Source organism: Microchirus variegatus, assembly GCF_963457635.1.
Source record: "Microchirus variegatus genome assembly, chromosome: 16".
Lineage (NCBI taxonomy): Eukaryota > Metazoa > Chordata > Actinopteri > Pleuronectiformes > Soleidae > Microchirus > Microchirus variegatus.
Window position 1 is genome coordinate 25,073,960 of NC_139817.1, and position 20,012 is coordinate 25,093,971.

Below are 20,012 nucleotides of genomic sequence, written 5' to 3' on the forward strand. Positions count from 1 at the left end.
CTTTAATGCTTCGCTCGGACCAACACAAGAGTATATACACAGAGCAGAATCTGGATCACCTGCTCCTTCTGCAGTTTGAAGATGCGGTGCTGCTGCTGCATACACACAAACGCTCCCTCACAGAGGCCATTTTCAGACACAGGGTACATGCACTGTTCAGTGTTTCTCTTCAAGAAGAACAAACAGCAGAATAACGAAGATGTTTTTACTAAAAGTTACGCTTGTACTAAAAGTTAAGCTCGTTCATTTGCAATCTTGAAAAGAAGCAGCTGATGATAAAATGGAAATCTGAGCATCATAAAACGGTGAATCCTGGCCCTGGTGAACTCCCTCTGTGGTGAAGACTCTATCTGAAATGATCCACGCAGACAAAAGACATTCCTCCACACATCACCCAGCTCCAGCCCTGCATTGTTCACCCTGATCCTGAAGCCATTGTCGCGGACTTTCTCATGGTCAGTAAATGAGCTGGGGGATGGGGGCGCTAGAGTGTGACATCTGTGTGTGTGTGTGTGTGTGTGGTTTCATGGTGTGGGGGTTCTAGCTTCTTCTTGAGATGTTCACCAAATCACTTCTGGCACAAAGTCAGTTTATGTGATGCTGTCGTGTGGTGCTTCACACAAACTGTGGTACGATAGACGAGCAACGCAACTTAAAGATAATCTGAGAGCTTGAAGGTGACCAAAGACCTTTGTGTGGCACTGGAACAGCCTATCGCTCCATTAAAACATCTTCTATTTAAATAAGCAGTCGTTCAAGTCACTTAAAGCTGCAGCGCGTTAACTTTTAATTATGAGAAAAACAGCATTTACAGTTCATTCAAATGCTCCACACGACTGTGTCGCTAGGCAGCAGAGAACGACTGAAAACACAAAGACGCGTCCGGCAAATCAGTTTGAGAGATAAACACTTTCTGTCCCCGCCCACCCCTGCACTGCTGCTGCATACACACAAGCGCTCCCTCAGTCAGGTCTGATAGTACTGCTTGACAGAGCCTGTTTTTAGATGAAGGACGCAGCGAACACATAACCCTACATTGTTTCTGTAACAAAAATGACTGTAATCTAGAACACATTCTATTTATCACACAGAACAAGTGATTTTAGTAGATAATTAGACCAAAATATGAATAAATGTAATGATGTTAATTACAGATATGGATTCATGTGCTAATGGACTTTTGATTTGAGTGTATAATAACTAGCTGAAAAAGTCACTCTGTGTGTAAATAAAGCATCAAGTTGAGACAAATGAACCGTCTCACATTTGATATTAGTGCTGTCTTGAAACTGGATCCATCCAAAAATACTGAGGCAAAAACAGTGGAGAGAAATCGATGCATGCGTGTGTGTGTGTGTGTGTGTGTGTGAGGCACTGATGCCTGTTTGATGTCAGATGGAGGAGATGGTGGAAACTGGCTGAAGACCAGAGGAGACATCCGGACTGTGAGCAGATCATCAGCCACGCGGATGAACCAAAGCATGCAAGAGTGCACTTTACTCTGATGCATGTGATCAATGCAGGAACACTGACTGTGAAGTTAGCAAAACAGGACAAAACAGGAAACTGTACGGAAGCCTATTGCATTCACTTGAAAACAACAACAACAAAAAAAAACTCCTGTTTTTCTCAGTAATTAATTTTCGGTTTGATTTTTTGAATAACTTTTTTTCTGTTTTTCTGTCAATTTTTTTCTTCTGTTTTTCGGATTAATTTTTTTTCTGTTTTTCGGAGTAATTTATATTTTCTGTTTTTCTGTCAATTTTTTATTATTTTTTTGGAGAAAAAAATTAATCCGAAAAACTGAAAAAAAATTATTCAAAAAATCAAACCGAAAATTAATCCATCCATCCATTATCTACCGCTTCATCCTCCACCAGAGGGTCACGGGGGGTGCTGTGCCTATCTCAGCAGACATTGGGCAATAGGCGGGGTACACCCTGGACAGTTCACCAGTCCATCACAGGGCCACATATAGAGACAAACAACCATTCACACACTCACACCTACGGTCAATTCAGAGTGACCAATTCACCTAATCCCCATATCGCATGTTTTTGGACTGTGGGAGGAAGCCGGAGAACCCGGAGAAAACCCACGCACACACGGGGAGAACATGCAAACTCCTTGCAGAAAGGCCCTTGTTCCGAAGTTGTTCCAAACGGGGCTTGAACCCAGGAACTCGGGTCTTCTTGCTGCAAAGGCAAGAGTGCTAACCACTGCACCAACCGTGGGCCCCCCGAAAATTAATTACTGAGAAAAACAGGAGGTCTTTTTTGTTTTTTTTTATCAAGTGAATGCAATACGCTTCCGTAAAACTGCCGCTCAAATCTGCTGCTGAAATTGCAAATATTTGTGATTGCGTCACATTTTATACCAAGAACCATCTAAGAACATATTGAGCACCTTCTCGCTAATGTGAGAAGGTGCTCGAGGAAGATGTTCTCTCATCATCATCCTCTTCCTCACAGTACACTTCAGACACTGGTACGGTGACATTAGATGAAGATGTAGTGAAGATGAGGTTCTGATCCTGGAACACAGTAGATCAGTATTTCTGTTACTCATCTAAATCTAAATATCCGCTCTTTTCACTCACTATTTCACTTCTTCTTCTTCTTCTTCTTGCTCGATGACATTTCTCAATTTGTTACGCGTGAACGTTTCCTTCCTGTTGGTCTGTTCCTCTCTGTGATGATCGTATGTTTCTGTGTTATAATAATAAAGGACACAGTCAGCATCAGGAGCTGTGAGGGCTGTTGAACAATATCTGTCGTCCTCCTCACTTCTCGTCTTCCACCACATCCTCTTTCACTCTCTCCATCTCTGTGTTCACTTCCTCCTCTGTCACTTTGTCTGTTTGTAGTTCAACTCTCTTTTATCACCAGCTGGAACGAAATGTGAGTGAATAAAGTGGTGCTGTGCTTCTTCACTTTGGTCAAATCATTAAGTCGACTCATTTAGCAACCAGCTAGCTCAGGGGTGTCAAAGTCCGGTGACCTGGCGGGCCAATGAATGTATAGTGTGGTTAATAGGGGGCCGGCCTAGAGACCAAAAAGTTCTCTATGTGTCTAGCTCATTTACATAGGGTGCAAATCGCCAAAATGGATGCCAAAATTCAAAAAGGCCGACTTCCTGTTGAGTTGAGGCCATGGTCTTCACACCAAGTTTCAGGAAATTTGACTTCCTGTATCGGGGGGGAATGGGTTGCCATGGTCACACTGTTTTGAATCCACAAAACGTTTGTACACCTTTGCTAACATTGCTAACAAACATATATTATTGTGTCACCTAAAGATTTTGGCATTTGAGGGGGGTCGTACCTAAGTTCCCCTTTTTTAGAAAAAGGGTCCTATGTTCTCCGCTGTTCATGACTGGGGAACATAGGACCCTTTTTCTTCTGTATTTTGACAACTTTTTGACAGTGTCATTGATGTAGTGAGCGTGAAAAGCAATAGCATTTGTTTTTTTAAAGACAGAAACAGTCGCTGTTTCCACCTGTTTTCAGTCTCAATGCTAAGCTAAGCTAATGGTCTTTGGACTAATCAATTTTCTCTAATAAATGTATAACAGTTGTTTTATGTTTGTGTCACAAACTACTTCAAAAAGAAACATTCTATACTTTGTTATTCCATCATAGTTTATTCCATCATCCATTATCCACTGCTTTATCCTCCATGTGAGGGTCGTAGAGCTGCTGGTGCCGTCTGTCATCAGTGTATCACAATAATGTCTCTGGTTAATGTGAACTATAACGATGGTTTGGTGATGTACGTTCCCTAAAGTCTTTAAGGTTCATCTCCTTTTTGCGTTCCCTCTCTCTCTCCAGTTCAGCGTACGACGTGGTCTCCAGGCAGAAGGTCGCGGTGAAGAAACTTTCCCGGCCGTTTCAGTCTCTGATCCACAGCCGTCGCTCGTACCGGGAACTCCGGCTGCTCAAGCACATGAAACACGAGAATGTTAGTGCTGCAGATACAAAATACTCCATGTGGTTCCTCTCTGGTATTGATCAGCTCTTTGTCTCTGTAGGTCATCGGGCTGCTGGACGTCTTCACACCTGCTGCAACATTAGAGGACTTCAATGAACTGTAGGATTTGTTTATATCCCTTTACTACATCCTACACATGTCCATTAAAGGGCACGGTTGGTGGTAGAAGCGATCCAGGGGATGTGAGGCTCGTAGAGACGTCTGACGGTTGCCACGGCAATGTCACCATTTACACCCCCCCATCCCTCCATCCCTCTTCCCCACTTATGCATCCCTCTATCCTTCTTGCAGCTACCTGGTGACTAACCTGATGGGCGCAGACCTCAACAACATCGTCAAATTCCAGCGGCTGTCGGACGAGCACGTACAGTTCTTAATCTACCAGCTCCTCCGCGGACTCAAGGTAATTCACCTCATTGTGATGTGTGTGTGCTGCAGGTCATGCTAAATGCTACATGGTGCACATTTAGAATGCAAACAGTTTTCCCTGCAATGTGGGTGAGCTCAAACTGCATGTTGTTTGACTCTACCATTGCATATTGATTATTATTTGATAATATTTCACACACTTCAGCTGCAGATTCTGTGCAGTTGGCCGTTGATATTTTGTTTTTCTGCACCTCATTGAGACTCAGTTATGGAGTTTCCTCACTCCACACCACCCCCTGTGGTGACTCGCTGCAGTACGCCGTGCTGGGTGTGAACAAAGACTGTCGGCAAACGTGTTTGCCAGGATTCAGAAACCACAAATCTCTGTTGCATGAATCCAGGTGGACACATACAGTGATGCTGAGTCTGCTCTCTCTCATGTTTCTAACAGTACATCCATTCAGCCGGACTCATCCACAGAGTGAGTGCATCCTCTTTTCTCTTCTCGTCAGTTTCAACATCAAGTTCAAGACGTTGTTGCAGCAATTTCCTGATTCAAAGAAGAAGAAATAAAGGAGTCAATCTTTGTTAACCCTTTAACACACAACCAGTATTTACTCTGTTTATTACAGGAGTTTCTCAGTGATAGGATGTACTGTAAACTGTATGTGTGTGTGTACCACCAGTGTTACCGGAGTAGAAAATCAAACCTGGGAACAAAGGTTTTGGGGAACATAGGACCCGGGGAACATAGGACATAGGACCCGGGGAACATAGGACCCGGGAAACAGACCCTGGGAACATGGGACCCGGGGAACATAGGACATATGTTCCTATGTTCCCAGGGTCCTATGTTCCCAGGGTCCTATGTTCCCCGGGTCCTATGTTCCCAGGGTCCTATGTTCCCAGGGTCCTATGTTCATAGGACCCTGGGAGCCCAGGGTCCTATGTTCCCCAGGGTCCTATGTTCCCAGGGTCCTATGTTCCCAGGGTCCTATGTTCCCAGGTCCTATGTTCCCAGGGTCCTATGTTCCCCGGGTCCTATGTTCCCAGGGTATAGGACCCGGGGAACGGGAACATTTGACTCTGGGAACATAGGACCCGGGGAACATAGGACCTGGGGAACATAGGACCCTGGGAACATAGGACCCGGGGAACATAGGTATAATCTACGTGAGTGTATTTTCAGCTACAGCTACAAACAAATGACATGTTTAATCACAATGCTTTACTGCTGCGTCTCCAGGACCTGAAGCCAAGTAATGTTGCAGTAAACGAGGACTGTGAGCTGAGGGTAAGACTGACCTTTAGTGAAGTGAACTGTGTAAACCTGCAGCATGAGCCTTGTGTCTTAGAAAAACTGTACAAATCTACACCTGTTGTGCAGATTCTGGACTTTGGCTTGGCCAGACAGACGGACGATGAGATGACCGGGTACGTAGCAACGCGCTGGTATCGAGCGCCGGAGATCATGCTGAACTGGATGCACTACAATCAGAACGGTACCATATGTTTTTCTTTTTCCTGCTTCATTCTTATTTTACACATAAATACACTGTCGTTCAAAAGTTTGGGCTCACCTCTGCAATTTTTCCATTAAAAGTCCGACTTTTATTCATCAAAAGAGTTGCAAAATGAATAGAAAATACAGTCAAGACATTGACGAGATTAGAAATAATCATTTTGCCCTTTGGTCAAAGAAGCAGCAGCTGTGCTAACATCATTGCACAAGGGTTTTCAAGGGTTTTCTAACGCCATTAGCAAACACAACGGACGCTCTTAGAAATAAGGGTTCCAGAGGGGTTCTTCTACAAGGGCTGAGGTTCTACCTGGAACCATTGGCTTCTGAAAAACCCTTTCCCGAAGGGTTCTTGGTAACACTAATGGTAAGAACCATTTTGATCCAGAGAACCATTTAAAAGCCCTTTCCTGAATAAAGGGTTTTAAAAGGGTTCCAGGTGGAACCAAAAAGGGTTCTCCCATGAGGACAATCCGAAGAACCTTATATGGTTCTACTTAACATTTTTTATTTCTAAGAGTGTATACCATTAGAACACTGGAAATACACCTATGTACATATTCCATTAAAAACCAGACGTTTTTACCACAAACAAAGTATAGAGTGTATTTCTGTTGTATTCATTGAAAAAAAAGCTGCTTTTCCTTCAAAAATAAGGACATTTCTGAGTGAACCCAAACTTCTGAACGTTAGTGTATATTATTCAAAGACACTCATTAAATATCAAATGAATAACTCGACCTCTCTGTTGGTCTCTGTTCCAGTTGATATTTGGTCGGTGGGGTGCATCATGGGAGAGCTACTGAAGGGGAAAGTCCTTTTCCCTGGCACTGACTGTATCCTCTATCAGCATCTTTAAAACGCCCTTTTTTTAGATTTACATCACAATTCAAGGCCTTTCTGAGAGGGAGGTGCATCAATGTTTGTGTTGTCTTTGAGTGATCTGATGTTTCCTTGACTCCTCAACCCTCTCTGAGATATCGACCAGCTAAAGAGAATCATGGAGGTGGTTGGGACGCCGACACCCGAGCTGTTAAAGAAGATCTGCTCTGAACATGTAAGGAAGGGGAGAGCGAACACAGGCAGCAGCCATCTTGTCTCCAAAACTTTTCAATCCTCCACAATTGAAGTGCATTCTCAATGATCTTTTGGAAGAGGATAATAAACTGCTTTAAAGGGAATGAGGGTCATGAAAACCATGTTTATGCTCAGCGACGTGGAGCATATAGCGTTCCCACCGTTCCGTCCGTCCGGACTAAAATGAATACCTTCCTGTGCGCGTACGTCCTTCACATTTTGCAGGATTGTTAAGTGGGAGAATATCTCTAGGCGTTTTTTTTTTGAATTTTTTGTGAATTTTTACGCGTTTTTTTGCGGGTAAATGTGAGAACTGTGTAAACGGCACTTTTCAAGCTTGTCAACGTGATAACTTGACAAATATTCGACATGTCGGTGTCAAACTGGCACTGTCCGTGCTTCTTACAAGTATCTTGGACAAGTTTGAAGATGGGTGACCTTGACCTACTTTTCAAGGTCACAGCTGCACTTGAAACTTGAAAAATAGCCAAAAACCGGCACTTTTCAACCTTGTCAACACGATAACTTGACAAATATTTATTGTTTTGCTGGTTTGTGTTTACAGGCACAGAAGTACATCCAGTCTCTGCCCTTCATGCCTCAGCAGGACCTGGAGAAGATCTTCAGAGGAGCAAATCCACTGGGTGGGTGCAGCGCCACACAGTGGATTATCAACAGAAGCTGTTCATACTGTGTGTCGTAATCCTTTTGATCGCTCTTACACCCTGTTTCTTTTCTAGCCGTCGATCTTCTGAAGCGCATGCTGGTTCTGGACTGTGACGGTAGGATCTCCGCCTGCGACGCTCTGTCACACCCCTACTTCGCACAGTACCACGACCCGGACGACGAGCCGGAGGCGCCGCTGTACGACCAGACGCTGGAGAGCAAAGACCGAACCCTGGAGGAATGGAAAGGTAAAGCACAGGAGATGTTTTAGGTCATATCGTAAAGTGACGCCCAGAGGCGATTCTAGAGTCTGTAGGGCCCCCTAAGCAAAAATTCCCAGGGGGCCCTTCCTTGCAACCAGTGTTCATCACCATTATGTTATAAATAATCTGACACCAACGAAAAATGTATGAGTTCAAAATATTTTTTTTTTCCAAAATGAATGAAATAACATGAAGAAAACCTTGTAATTAAAAAGCATGTGAAAATAGTAAATAAATATCTTTTAAAAAACTATATAAACTTAGTAAAAAAAATACATTACACTGTAAAGAACCCACATTATAAAATAATATAAATATATAGAACAATAAAATACTGTAAATAGCTTTTAAAAAACTAAATAAACAGAGTAAAAAAGATATGCATTACACTGTAAATAATACTCTTTATTTTCCAACTTCCGGCTGCTCACTGCACATTTCAGTAAAAACAGCCCTCAGGCTCCGAGTGTCGGGGGCCCCCTATCGGCTCGGGGGCCCAAAACAGTTGCCTGCCCTGCCTGTTCACAAGCTGCGCCTCTGGTAACGCCGAGTCCCTGAAGAAGCTGTTGTCATGGTGGATAATTCTGCAGCGTTTGCATCTTAGTTGTGACCGTTTTAGAGTAACCACAAACCACTAAATCCTAAATAAACACATTATAAAAGGCTATTTTCACAGTTTCAACACATTATTTGAACTCCTAACATTGACCTCGGTTCCTTCACTTGTCTCCATGTAGAGTTGGTGTTTGAAGAAGTGAGCAGCTTCAAAGCTCCCGGCAGTAAAAGCGACAGCCTTCAGGTGGAGCAGTGATCCTCCTCCAGGAGAAGGACCACACACTCACGGAGCTGCTCAGTGTGACCATGTTTGTCTGAGCAGCAGAGAAAGGACGAACCTCCACAGGATCAACAACCACAAGAAAGTCTTACATCTCTCCAGTGCACATTCACCTCCTCCTTTGTTTCTACTCTGCCGGAGCAGAATGAGGAAGTGTTTCGGCTCGTTCAGGGATCGCAGACGATGCAGGGATTCGTGTGAGGAAGTGAACTGTGAAGAAGAAGAAGAAAAATGCACACTAGAGTTTCCAAAGCACTTCAGGAGTCACTGCGTTCATATGTGGAGTTCATGTTTTAAAGCACAGGTGTCAAACTGCCGGCCCGGGGGCCACATGCGGCCCGCCAATCGCTTACATGCGGCCCTACACTTAATATCACGTTATAATGAAAACACGACCTCAGCGTCTTTTAAACACAGTGTGTAGCTGAGGCTCAGCTGCCAGTGAGGTGACACAATAATATATGTTTGTTAGCAATGTTAGCAAAGGTTTTGCGAATTCAAAACAGTGTGACCATGGCAACCCATTCGCCTCGATACAGGAAGTCAAATTTCCTGAAATTTGGTGTGAACACCATGGCCTCAACTCAACAGGAAGTCGGCCTTTTTGAATTGTTGTCGTCCATTTTGGCGATTTGTGTATCTTTGTACGTTTCTGCAAATCTACTTAGGAGCAATGTTAGCAAAATTGTCGGAAAAAGGTTTTGCGGATTCAAAACGGCATGACCATGGCAAACCTTGGCGAATTTCGACCATTCGCCCCCGATACAGGAAGTGCCCTATAATTTTGGCATAAATTGAGTTCCACCACCATGGCCTCAACTCAACAGGAAGTCGGACTTTTTTAATTTTTGCCGTCCATTTTGGCGATTTGCACCCTATGTAAATGAGCTAGACACATGGTTTCCCACTTTTTGGTCTCTAGGCCGGCCCCCTGTTGACCACGCCAGACGTTCATTGGCCCCCAGGTCACCTGACGTTGACACCCCTGTTTTAAAGGCTTGCTGCGTACAGCCTGCATTGTCCTGCATGATGTCAATGTGTAATCTATTACTACAGAATATAACTGGTACTCTCCTATAACCACTACGTCTGCTTACTGCATCTGCTGCACTGGTATTAAAGCACCGAGGGTCAGAGACAGAGGCGTCAGCAGGAATCGTGTCCACCTATCACTTCTACACAAACACAAGCTGTTGTTCTTGTCTGCAGAAGAATAAAACACCAACTGTGCTATTAATTAGCAAGGTAGCTGCTTTAAGCCAAAGCTGAGAACAGAGTGACTGTGTTTACACTTTGAGCAGAGCTTTGGCATCAGGTTTACATCTCTGTTGTGTCTTTGACAGCCATGAATATTGAGTTTACAATCATATATCTGCGGGAAACAGTTTACACACTCTAGAATGACTGGACTTAAGAGGTTTTCTATTATTTCCTCTCAGTTTTCATACATTAATGCCTGAGCATCATAAAGGAAACTCACCAGATTGTCATCAGCGCCTTTATTTGTATTTGCAGCTTGATCTTAATGCACAGACAGATTATTACCTACTTTAACTGAGGTGAAAATAATCAGGTTGTGTTAAAAACACAGAGTCAGTGACAGTGAAGGTCAGTTAGAATAATAACAACAAGAGCGGAAACACCGACAGTAACAGTCATCTGAAGGTTTAGGCCAGGGTTCCTTTACTGTGCTGCAGGTTTTAGACGTTTCCCTGCTCCAACACACCTGAGTCAAATAAGCGAGAGCTGACTGACGAGCCATGACCGTTTGAATCAGGTGTGTTTGAGCAGGGAAACGTCTCAAACCTGCAGCACAGTGGCTCCTCAGGACCAGGAGTGAGAAACCCTGGTGGAGGCAGAAACAGATTATGCAAGAAACAACAGAACAAGAGGTTTTTTTAAAGGAGATAAACAGGTTATAAATGTGGGGCAGACGTGAATCTGGTTCACCAGGCGGCTGCAGACGTCACTTTAATGCTGAGCTGCTCACGACCAGTTGGATTCGGATGTTTCTTTATCATATCTGACCAAAACAGTGTCTATTTAATGTTCAGTAGATGAAGTTTCAAATGACGAGCATCTACTTTCTCTATTGGCTTAAGGAGCAGCTCATTTAGTGATTCTGAAGCCTGTCAAACGAGCCATTCGACAGAAAGAATATCCAGAAACCGTCTTATCTACATCTCCATTCATTTCTCCATGGGAGACGGGGCTGAACTATAGTTGGTTTATCGCTAATATCGTTCAGATTTCTAGTCCAAACACGACCAAAGTCAAAAACATGCCAAAAAGCTCTGTATTCCAACATCTGTCACATTTAAAGGACATTTATTTATCTCTGTGATGTAGAAATTGGGAGCGATTCACTTTTTTTAACCACCTAAACGTCCAATAATAACCAGTAATTTGAACTTCATTAATCTGACTTGGATTAGGTGTTCAACAACAAAGCAGAGCCAGAACCTCATGGAGGGAAAACAGACAACATCACTGACAATCTGATTATTTCTACCTCAGAAAAACAGTAGAGTATCATTCTTTAGTATTTCTGCAGTAAACGTACTCACTGAAGTACTGCGTTCAGCCTTCTGTTTCCTGCCATCACTGGATGAAAAATGACTTGAGTTGGAGCTCTGAATGTAGACGTGTTGTGTGCTTATATGGATGTTGTACATGTGATGGATGTGAATAAGTGCAAACTGAATGTATACGTATACTGTGTGTCTTGATGATTCCGCTGTAGCCACAGTCAGTGACGTCAGATTGTTTCCTCCTTCATTATCAGTGAGGTTAAGATGAGAATAAACATCATCATTTCTGTGTGTTTGTTATGTTTCTTGTTATTTATTATCTACAGAATGACCTTTAATACACAGAGTATCAAGTATCAGGAGTACAGAGTAAGAACCTTCATGCTCCTGTCTTCCTCCTCCACTTCTCCAGGTTTAATTTTCCTCTCAACACAACATGAAGCTCATTAAGAAAAACTTGATCACAGTCTGTCTCAGATAAACCTGTGGATTAGATAAGTTAAGTCATCGATCATCTTAAGCCCGGTTTTCCTCGTGCTTTTAAGACTGAGTCAGACTTTGACCTCAGAATTCACCTGAGATAATCTACAAGAATAGTGTTGTATACTTAGTGCAGTATTAAGGGTAGTGTAGTACAAATATATATATATAATATTGTATACTATTGTATGGTATAAAGTGTAGTGTAGTGTAGTGTAGTGTGATATAGTATAATATAGTATAGTATAGAAATGCATGGTCAAATTGACAAAGAAAAAATATACTATATTATATTATATTATACTATATTATAATATACTATATTATATTATATTATACCATACTATATTATAATATACTATACTATATTATATTATGTTATATTATATTATATTATACCATACTTTATTATAATACTATAGAGAGAGAGGCCAGATGTTTGGTTTCAATGGTTTGTTTGGTGTTTTCTTTTCTTTCTCCTCCACACTGTGGACACGCCCACAGTGTGTGTGTGTGTGTGTGTGTGGGGGGGTGTGTGTGTGTGTGTGTGTGTGTGTGTGTGAAACCCCCTGCTCCCTCAGGCTGTCGCTGCTCCATCTGGAGGAATTTTACGCACGGACCAAACTCTCCTCTCCGGGTCGGACTGTTGTTCCTGAGCGTCAGAACTGACCCTTTAAACCATATTTTCGGTCAGAACTGACCCTTTAAACCATATCTTTCTGCACATGAGCGGCGCAGACCTGCAGAAGAAGAGCGGACCTTCATCCTGACCTGAGCTCTGTGCGCCCGGGAGGTGATGGCTGTGCGCTCCAGGACGGGATTCTACCGGCAGGAGGTGAACCGGACTGTGTGGGAGGTTCCGGAGCGGTACCGGGACTTAAAGCAGATCGGGACCGGAGCGTATGGAACAGTTTGGTGAGTGACAGTGTGGAAGTAAAGTGAAACTAATCTGGAGTGAATTGTGCTTGAATCAACTGTTTGGTTGCTTTCACAACCAAAACATAACCAAAGTGTGGAGATACAGCGTGGAAATAACACGTGACATTTTAAAAGTTAATTTCCTCCAAAAACTCAGCATCACAGACGTTATTTTACCCAGGTGAAGTGGAACAGTGACGGTCACTCACGCAGCTGTACCGGGGTCAGTGGTCCCTGCACAGCTGGCTCTGCAGGGCCTCTCTTTGCTTTGTGTGGTGTGGATGAGGGCAAACAAAAGACCCCCCCCCCCCGGGGTCTCATTGTTAGAAGTCAAAGCTCCCTGAGATAAGTGCATTGAATGCACCACTATTTTGTCTTCAATCACAAACGGCTCCAGTTTCTCTCGGCTCTGATTAATAACATGATCCATTTAAAGTGTCACAGGTCTTATTAACTACATTAACTACATGTGCATTTCCTGATTGACTCCTCCAGTTATTTAAAGCTGCCGTGCGTAACTTTAGGGCCACTTTTAGTCTTGTGTTTGGAGATTGTTTGACAGTGTTACAACTACTGTCAATGAAAAGTAAGAAAAGTCAATTTAAAAAGACACTAGCTATCGCGATAGCATGTCCTGCTTTTAGCCGGACATGTCCGAATGTTGCTAGCTATGTCGTTAGTCGCTTTTTGAAGAAAAAAAGAAAGACAACTTTCATTTTCTTTCTTTATTTTGTCCCTTTCTGGTTCATTCTGTGTCCATTTCTGTTATTATTATATCCGAGATATTTTCTGAAACGATGCCGTGTTTACGGGGAACATTATTTAAATGCTGTGTAACCTCTTACGGAATAATTTTAATGAATTTTTGAAAATCAGGAAATTTTCCATTTACCCTGATACACTTTGACAGTGACATGACTTTCTTTTCAAAAACAAAAAGTATCTCGGAACGACTTGAAATTTAACACAATAATAGTCGACATCGCCCTGAACAAGGATCTTTCTCAAAAAACAAAAAGTATCTCGGAATGACCATCAAAATTTACCATCATAATATCAGACCTGACTGAGGGAGGACTTGTGTATAAAGCAGCAGCGCAGGGGGCAGATCCAATCGAACCGCTGAACAAACAAAAAAGCTATTTTTGAGCAACATAATCTTTGTGTAGCACAGCCAAGGCACGTCCTGTGTGCAGCGCAGTGACATGTAGAGTCGATCGGCTTCATCAGCATTGTGTGAACTCATTAACGATCTTTTTTTCAAAGAATAAAACAGTGTTTTAAAATGGCCGCTGTGTACGTTTCAGTTCCGCGTGGGACCGGCGCTCTGCGACTCAGGTCGCCATCAAGAAGCTGCAGCGGCCGTTCCAGTCCAAACTCTTTGCTAAACGAGCGTACAGAGAGCTGCGACTGCTCAAACACATGAAGCATGAAAACGTAAGAGCGCTCTTCTCACGAGGGACGACGACGATGATGATGAATAATAATGACGCTGCATATTTAGACTGTTATCACATTTCCTTTGTGACGGCTGTGAGCAGGTGATCGGGCTGCTGGACGTCTTCACCGCTGAGATCTCACTGGACCGACTCCGCGATTTGTAAGTTCCTCCTCTGTTCACTTGGTGTAAAAGCAGAGAAGATGGACGTCTAAACTTCTGTTCCCTCCTCCTCCTCCTCAGTTACCTGGTGATGCCGTTCATGGGCACCGACCTCGGCAAACTGATGAAGCTGGACCGGTTATCTGAGGACAGGGTTCAGTTCCTGGTCTATCAGATGATGAGAGGACTGAAGGTAAACGTCTGGACCTGAACACGAGAACAGTCTGATCTTATCTGTGTCTCTGTGAGCTCTAATATTCTCCTTATCTTCTCTCTCCTCAGTATATCCACTCTGCAGGGATCATCCACAGGGTCTGTGACCTTTGACCTTTCAGACTATGAGCTCTGGGGGGGGAAGGGCCTTCTTCTTCTTTTTCACATGCAAACCCATTCATGTGGATTCCCACAAAAAGAGACCTTTACTCTCTCTCTCTCTCTCTCTCTTTTTGTTATTGCATGTTTTAGTTCTGATGTCTCTCTCCACTCACATCACCACACGCTGGCAGTTGTGATTCAAACGTATCGGCAGCATCACTTCATTTCACCCTCAGTTTGCAGTTTGAGGAGAAATTGTTTTTAAAAAATAGTCTAAATTTGATGTGTTGACGCTAAAATCAACAAGTGAATTAAATGTGCAGTGTGTCATTCCTGCCACTAGGTGTCCCTCACAATATCAGAAGACCTTGTTTGATGGTAGAGCTTAAAGGCGCCATATGTAAGAATGTGGCCAAAAACAGTTACTACATCCAAATTCAAAACACAGAGGTCTTTTAGGTTTCATTTTCTGACATAAATGGCAACCCGTGGTTGCTCGGCAGCTGAGACTCTACTGACTGCAATGATAGATGGCGGTAGGTGGCGCCACATGACGCCAAAACATGATTTAATGCAAATATTTTGTGTGTACTGTTGTTGTTGGTGAGTTCAGTTTGTTATATGAACATTATTCCTGAGTCTCTGTGACATATTAGGAGGATTTTATCATTTATTACATAATGCACCTTTAAATTACAGAAGTGACAAAACAAACAAACACTATGTCAGGACCAGAGTCAGGATCATGGACTCAAATGCAAGAGAAACAGATGTTGGTTTCAAAACATTGCAGGATTTTATTTGCCAAAAGAGCAAATCCCAAAAATGGCGACCATAGGTCCAAACAGAACCCAGGGAGGGAGCAGACAGACTCAAAAAACCTCCTCAAAAATACAGAAAATAAATCTAGATTCAATACTTGGTCTTCTCTGAATACACATTGGTGACGCACTGACCAGGGGAGAGTGAGGCTTTTAAAGGTGCAGAGGTAATGATCACCAGGTGCAAGTGGTTACTAATCGCGGTGAAGACAGAGAACACAGACAGCGGAAAACCCATCACCAAAATAAAACAGGAAGTGATGTAACAAAACCCCGACAAACCTAACTAAAAACACCAACCAAACTAACATAACCTCCGCTTCGTGACACACTAAAGCTGAATATTTCCTTTCATCGTGGGGTTTTCCTCAGATTTTATATCAGAAACGGTGAAGAATGACGTCCTTAAAGGGCAACAACAAGGAAATATTAAGACTATTAAGACTATTAAATAGTCGAATACAGCAAAGCAAAAAAAACCATTTACAGATTTGTACATAAAATGCATATATGTTAGGTTTATTTTTCAGTATTTGGGAATGTGTGACCATTTATCCTTGCATGTTGCAAGTATGTATGTACATTACATATATATACATATATATATATATATATGCATGTGTTGTTGATCCTGTTGTTTCCTTCGTCTCAAACAGGATCTTAAACCTGGAAATTTAGCCATTAACCCAGACTGTGAATTAAAGGTACTGCAACTCACTATAATACTACAGTATATCTTTAGAAGTACGTACGTACCGTAGGTTTTGAAGTATTTTCTCATTTTTTTTCCTCCTGATTCAGATCCTTGACTTTGGCCTGGCGAGGCAGGCGGACGCAGAAATGACCGGCTACGTGGTGACGCGCTGGTACAGAGCGCCCGAGGTCATCCTCAACTGGATGCACTACACTCAGTCTGGTAAAGTCTCAGTTGTCTAATGACTCAGTGAGTAGAAACAACAGGGATTTAACAGAGAAGCTGACGTTTGCTCTGTGTTGCAGTCGATATCTGGTCTGCAGGCTGCATCATGGCAGAGATGCTGCTGGGAAAACCGCTCTTCAAGGGAAGCGATCGTATCCTTTAACCTTTAACCAAGGTCTGTGGACTAAACCACTGAGCTGTACCGGCTATACCAAACCTGAAGGTCTAATTATAAAAGGTCAGATAGACCTCGTTATTATAAAAACTAATGATGACATGTTTACATCTGTGTTCTCTGAGCAGGAGAGGGTTTTAATTACATTTCTTGGTTACGGCTCAATGAATAAATGACTGAATTCACTCGGGCTGCAAGTTAATGCTAACGATTATTTTCATAATTTAGTTAGTCATTTAGTTTGAATGATTTATTTGTGATATGAAGCAAAGAAAATCAGAAAATAATCACATTTAAGAAGTTGAAAAATCTGAAACTCTCTCTCAAACCAGTTAACAGACCATCAAAATAGCCGAGGATTAATTTAGCAATCGATTAATAATGGAATAATACATTTCCCTAGACTTCACCATTTGAGTGCAGTGTGAAGTTGAGCCTTTGTTGACGTTTGCTTTGTCTCGTTTCATTGTTAATCTCTTTGTTTTTGCAGAAAATCACAACTGAATTTACGGCACAAAGAAATGCGTTGTTCTGTATTTAACCTCTTCTTCACGGGGGCAGCGTCAGACGCAGCGACAAAAGCCTCATAAAACCATATCTAACTTTCAGCGTGATTATGTAAACAAAAAAAAAACACGTGTCGACCGGACAGCGGAGAATCTACAGATTCTAACGGTACAATTTTTATCACTCTACGACCAAGATTCATGGATCCAGCCCCAAAATAAGAGCAAAACAACAACTGACTTTCAAGAAATACAAGCAGAAATGTTGTCTTACCTTTGCTGTTTATCAAAACAAAATATTTCCACCGGGAACAAAACCACTTCTAATGAAGAACTACACTTCCCAGCATGCTTTGGGAACAAATCCCGGTCTGATTGATCATTACAGAGCGACATTAGATCGTTCTGATTAGAGAAAGGCGAATGTCCGCACAAATGCGTCATATGCATTTATGTCCTTTTGACTCGCTAATGAAGTGATTGACGTGCATTTGGAGACCGGGGTCTGATTCTACCGCTTTAGAGGTTTAAAACGAGCTGTCAATCACCCTAATTGACCAAGGTAAGCCAGAGCTATGAAGAGTGTTTACCATCATCTACCAGGTCATACCAACTCAGAGGTTCTTAGGGTTTGATTGATTGCAAGCATCACATTATTACACTGCATCCCATCGAGAGGAAGGAGTTTTATTTCTACTTTCTCCTTCTGTTCATCACTCGCTCCATAGAAACGCTAATATTTGACTTAACTGTATTCACTGTCAGACCTGGACCAGCTCAGAGAAATCATGAAGATCACAGGAACTCCCACTGCTGACTTTGTCGTGAAGCTCCAAAGTCAAGATGTAAGACGATGAATGAATGAATGTTGAAGCCTGTGAGACAGTGACTGTGAGACAGTGACTGTACGGCAGCATCGGAGCAACTTTTACTCTTTTGACTTTGCTACCGTTTAAATGTCAAGTGTGTAACATTGACGACGGTTCACTGGCAGAAGCCCTAACCCTGAGGACCAGCATTTTCCTCTTTATAAATCAACACAATCACAAATATCTACTTCATGAATGACATCTATAAAGAACTACTGGGTGCAGTACCATGAAATGTCTGCAGGTGGAGCCCCAGAGCAAAAAGTGTGTGAAACACCGGGGCTGGAAAACAGGGTTTTTGTACCAAATTGTTAAAAACAAGAGTATAGCATGTTTAAAACTTAAGGAAGTGATTTGAATGGGAACAAAGTGAGGACCGGACAAAATGTCCTCACGCCATAAAAATGACCTCACTTTGTTGGTTAAAAACCCTCATTGGTCCTCAGTAAGCCTCAAGTACAAGAACACACACACACACACATGATCATTCATATAACTGATCATCAGACCATTTTTCTTAATGGTTAAAATATGATTTCATGTCACAGCAGAGCAAGTAGAGCGAGTACAGTCAGACTGAAAATGTTGTTGTTGTCATTATTTGACACTTATTTGATGGGGCTTACGATTGGAGAGAGTTCACGTCTCACTAATTCTTACTCACTGGACTCTAAGCACTACCCCACATTGCATATTCATTAACACAAGACCGCTAAATAGGTTGCGAGTGCTATTCTGCCCGTCTGAGAGGTGCTATCCTCATTGCGCCCTGTTAGTAGATCAGCATCAACACAGATTTGCGTACAATCCAGTTTGTGTATGTTTCTGCATGTTCAGGCCATAAGTGTCTAAATAATGGACACTATCTTCTCTGGTTTGTTCTTGGTATAAATCAGTTTCTTTCTTTCTAACCAGGCCAAAAACTACATGAGAAGTTTACCAAAAGTGCCCAAAAAAGATTTACACTCCATCTTCTCCAAGGCGAGCTCAGACGGTACGTGACGCTCTCTGTATTCAGCTGTGGGTCAGTCGCTCTCACCTCACTTCTGCCATGTTAACTGTTGATGTGTGTGGACGTTTGCTCTGCAGCCGTGTGCGTCCTGGAGAAGATGCTGCTCCTGGACCCTGAGCAGAGGGTCAGCGCCTCGGAGGCTCTGGACCTGCCTTTCTTCAGAGACTTCAGAGACATGGAGGAGGAGACCGAGGCGCTGACCTACGACCAGACCATGGACAACACCGACCTGCAGCTGGACCAGTGGAAACGTAAGAGAGGGTTTTAAGTTTCACTGCTTTGGTCATAAAGTACTTGATGTTGTTGTGTGTTATTGCAGTGCACAATGTTTGCCAGAGGAGGGCACTGTTGGCTTAGGATTAAAGTGAAAGTGAAAGCTAAGATCAGCTGATTTATTCTGATATTTATCTTGTTTGTGTCTGCACAGGTCACACTTTCACAGAGATACTGACCTTCAGGCCGCACAGGGACTCCAAGGAGACGTCACTTTAAGAGCGCACACACACACACACACACACACACACACACACACACACTGTATAATACTTTCTTGTTTTTGTTGACTTTTTAAAGAAGTAATGGATGTAATCGTTTTCTTTTTGCTTTGAATAAATGAGATTTGCTAATTATTTTTGAGTATTTTGTCTTAGATTATTAAGATGATAATGGACATGTATTCATCAGGAGGGTGAGGTCACAAAAGAATTCAATATGGTGAATTGTGGGAGGGCAGGTTGGATGATGACCACTCAAAGGTGCCAAGTTTAAACCTACACTGCTCCTACAGCGCCTCCACCTGGAGGACAACAGCTACTACACCACTGTTCCTCAGTCCGTGACCTGTTCACACACAGCTGATCTAAATCAGAGCGTTGATGATCATTTGAATCACGTGTGTTGGAGCAGAGAAACTGACTGAATACAAACCTTTATATAAAACTCACTGGAGCAGTTTGTCTGAAATAATCCAGGTGTTTTTACTTCAGAGGAACACGTGTCAACACACCTGACACATTAAATAAACCCAGGCCTTTTTAATCCAAGCTTAAATTGATCATCTCCATCTGAAAGAATAGTGTTTGTAACTGTAGATGTGGAGGCACAGACTCTGGATCAGCTGATCTCAATCCATCATCAGTACAGTAAAT

At 42.5% G+C, this 20,012-nt stretch overlaps 2 protein-coding genes across 2 annotated transcripts in view; both read left to right on the plus strand.

Annotated features, from left to right (window-relative positions):
* The window catches only part of mapk11 (mitogen-activated protein kinase 11), a gene marked incomplete at both ends in the record, with an annotated part of 10,437 nt that extends 1,743 nt beyond the window's left edge, over positions 1-8,694 (plus strand). The window contains 11 exons of the mRNA XM_083903031.1: positions 3,830-3,959; positions 4,030-4,088; positions 4,281-4,392; positions 4,810-4,839; positions 5,605-5,652; positions 5,746-5,860; positions 6,642-6,713; positions 6,855-6,934; positions 7,520-7,598; positions 7,695-7,868; positions 8,621-8,694. Coding sequence (XP_083759157.1) covers positions 3,830-3,959; positions 4,030-4,088; positions 4,281-4,392; positions 4,810-4,839; positions 5,605-5,652; positions 5,746-5,860; positions 6,642-6,713; positions 6,855-6,934; positions 7,520-7,598; positions 7,695-7,868; positions 8,621-8,694 — 973 coding nt within the window. The remainder of the gene's footprint in view (positions 1-3,829; positions 3,960-4,029; positions 4,089-4,280; positions 4,393-4,809; positions 4,840-5,604; positions 5,653-5,745; positions 5,861-6,641; positions 6,714-6,854; positions 6,935-7,519; positions 7,599-7,694; positions 7,869-8,620) is intronic.
* A 3,831-nt stretch (positions 8,695-12,525) lies between these two features.
* mapk12b (mitogen-activated protein kinase 12b) lies at positions 12,526-19,356 on the plus strand (the record flags this gene model as incomplete). Its single annotated transcript, XM_083902676.1, has 12 exons — positions 12,526-12,644; positions 13,955-14,084; positions 14,189-14,247; positions 14,329-14,440; positions 14,530-14,559; positions 16,040-16,087; positions 16,185-16,299; positions 16,383-16,454; positions 17,749-17,828; positions 18,768-18,846; positions 18,942-19,115; positions 19,292-19,356. The coding sequence occupies 12 exons, from the start codon at positions 12,526-12,528 to the stop codon at positions 19,354-19,356; spliced, it is 1,083 nt and encodes a 360-aa protein (XP_083758802.1).
* Positions 19,357-20,012: the final 656 nt, after the last annotated feature.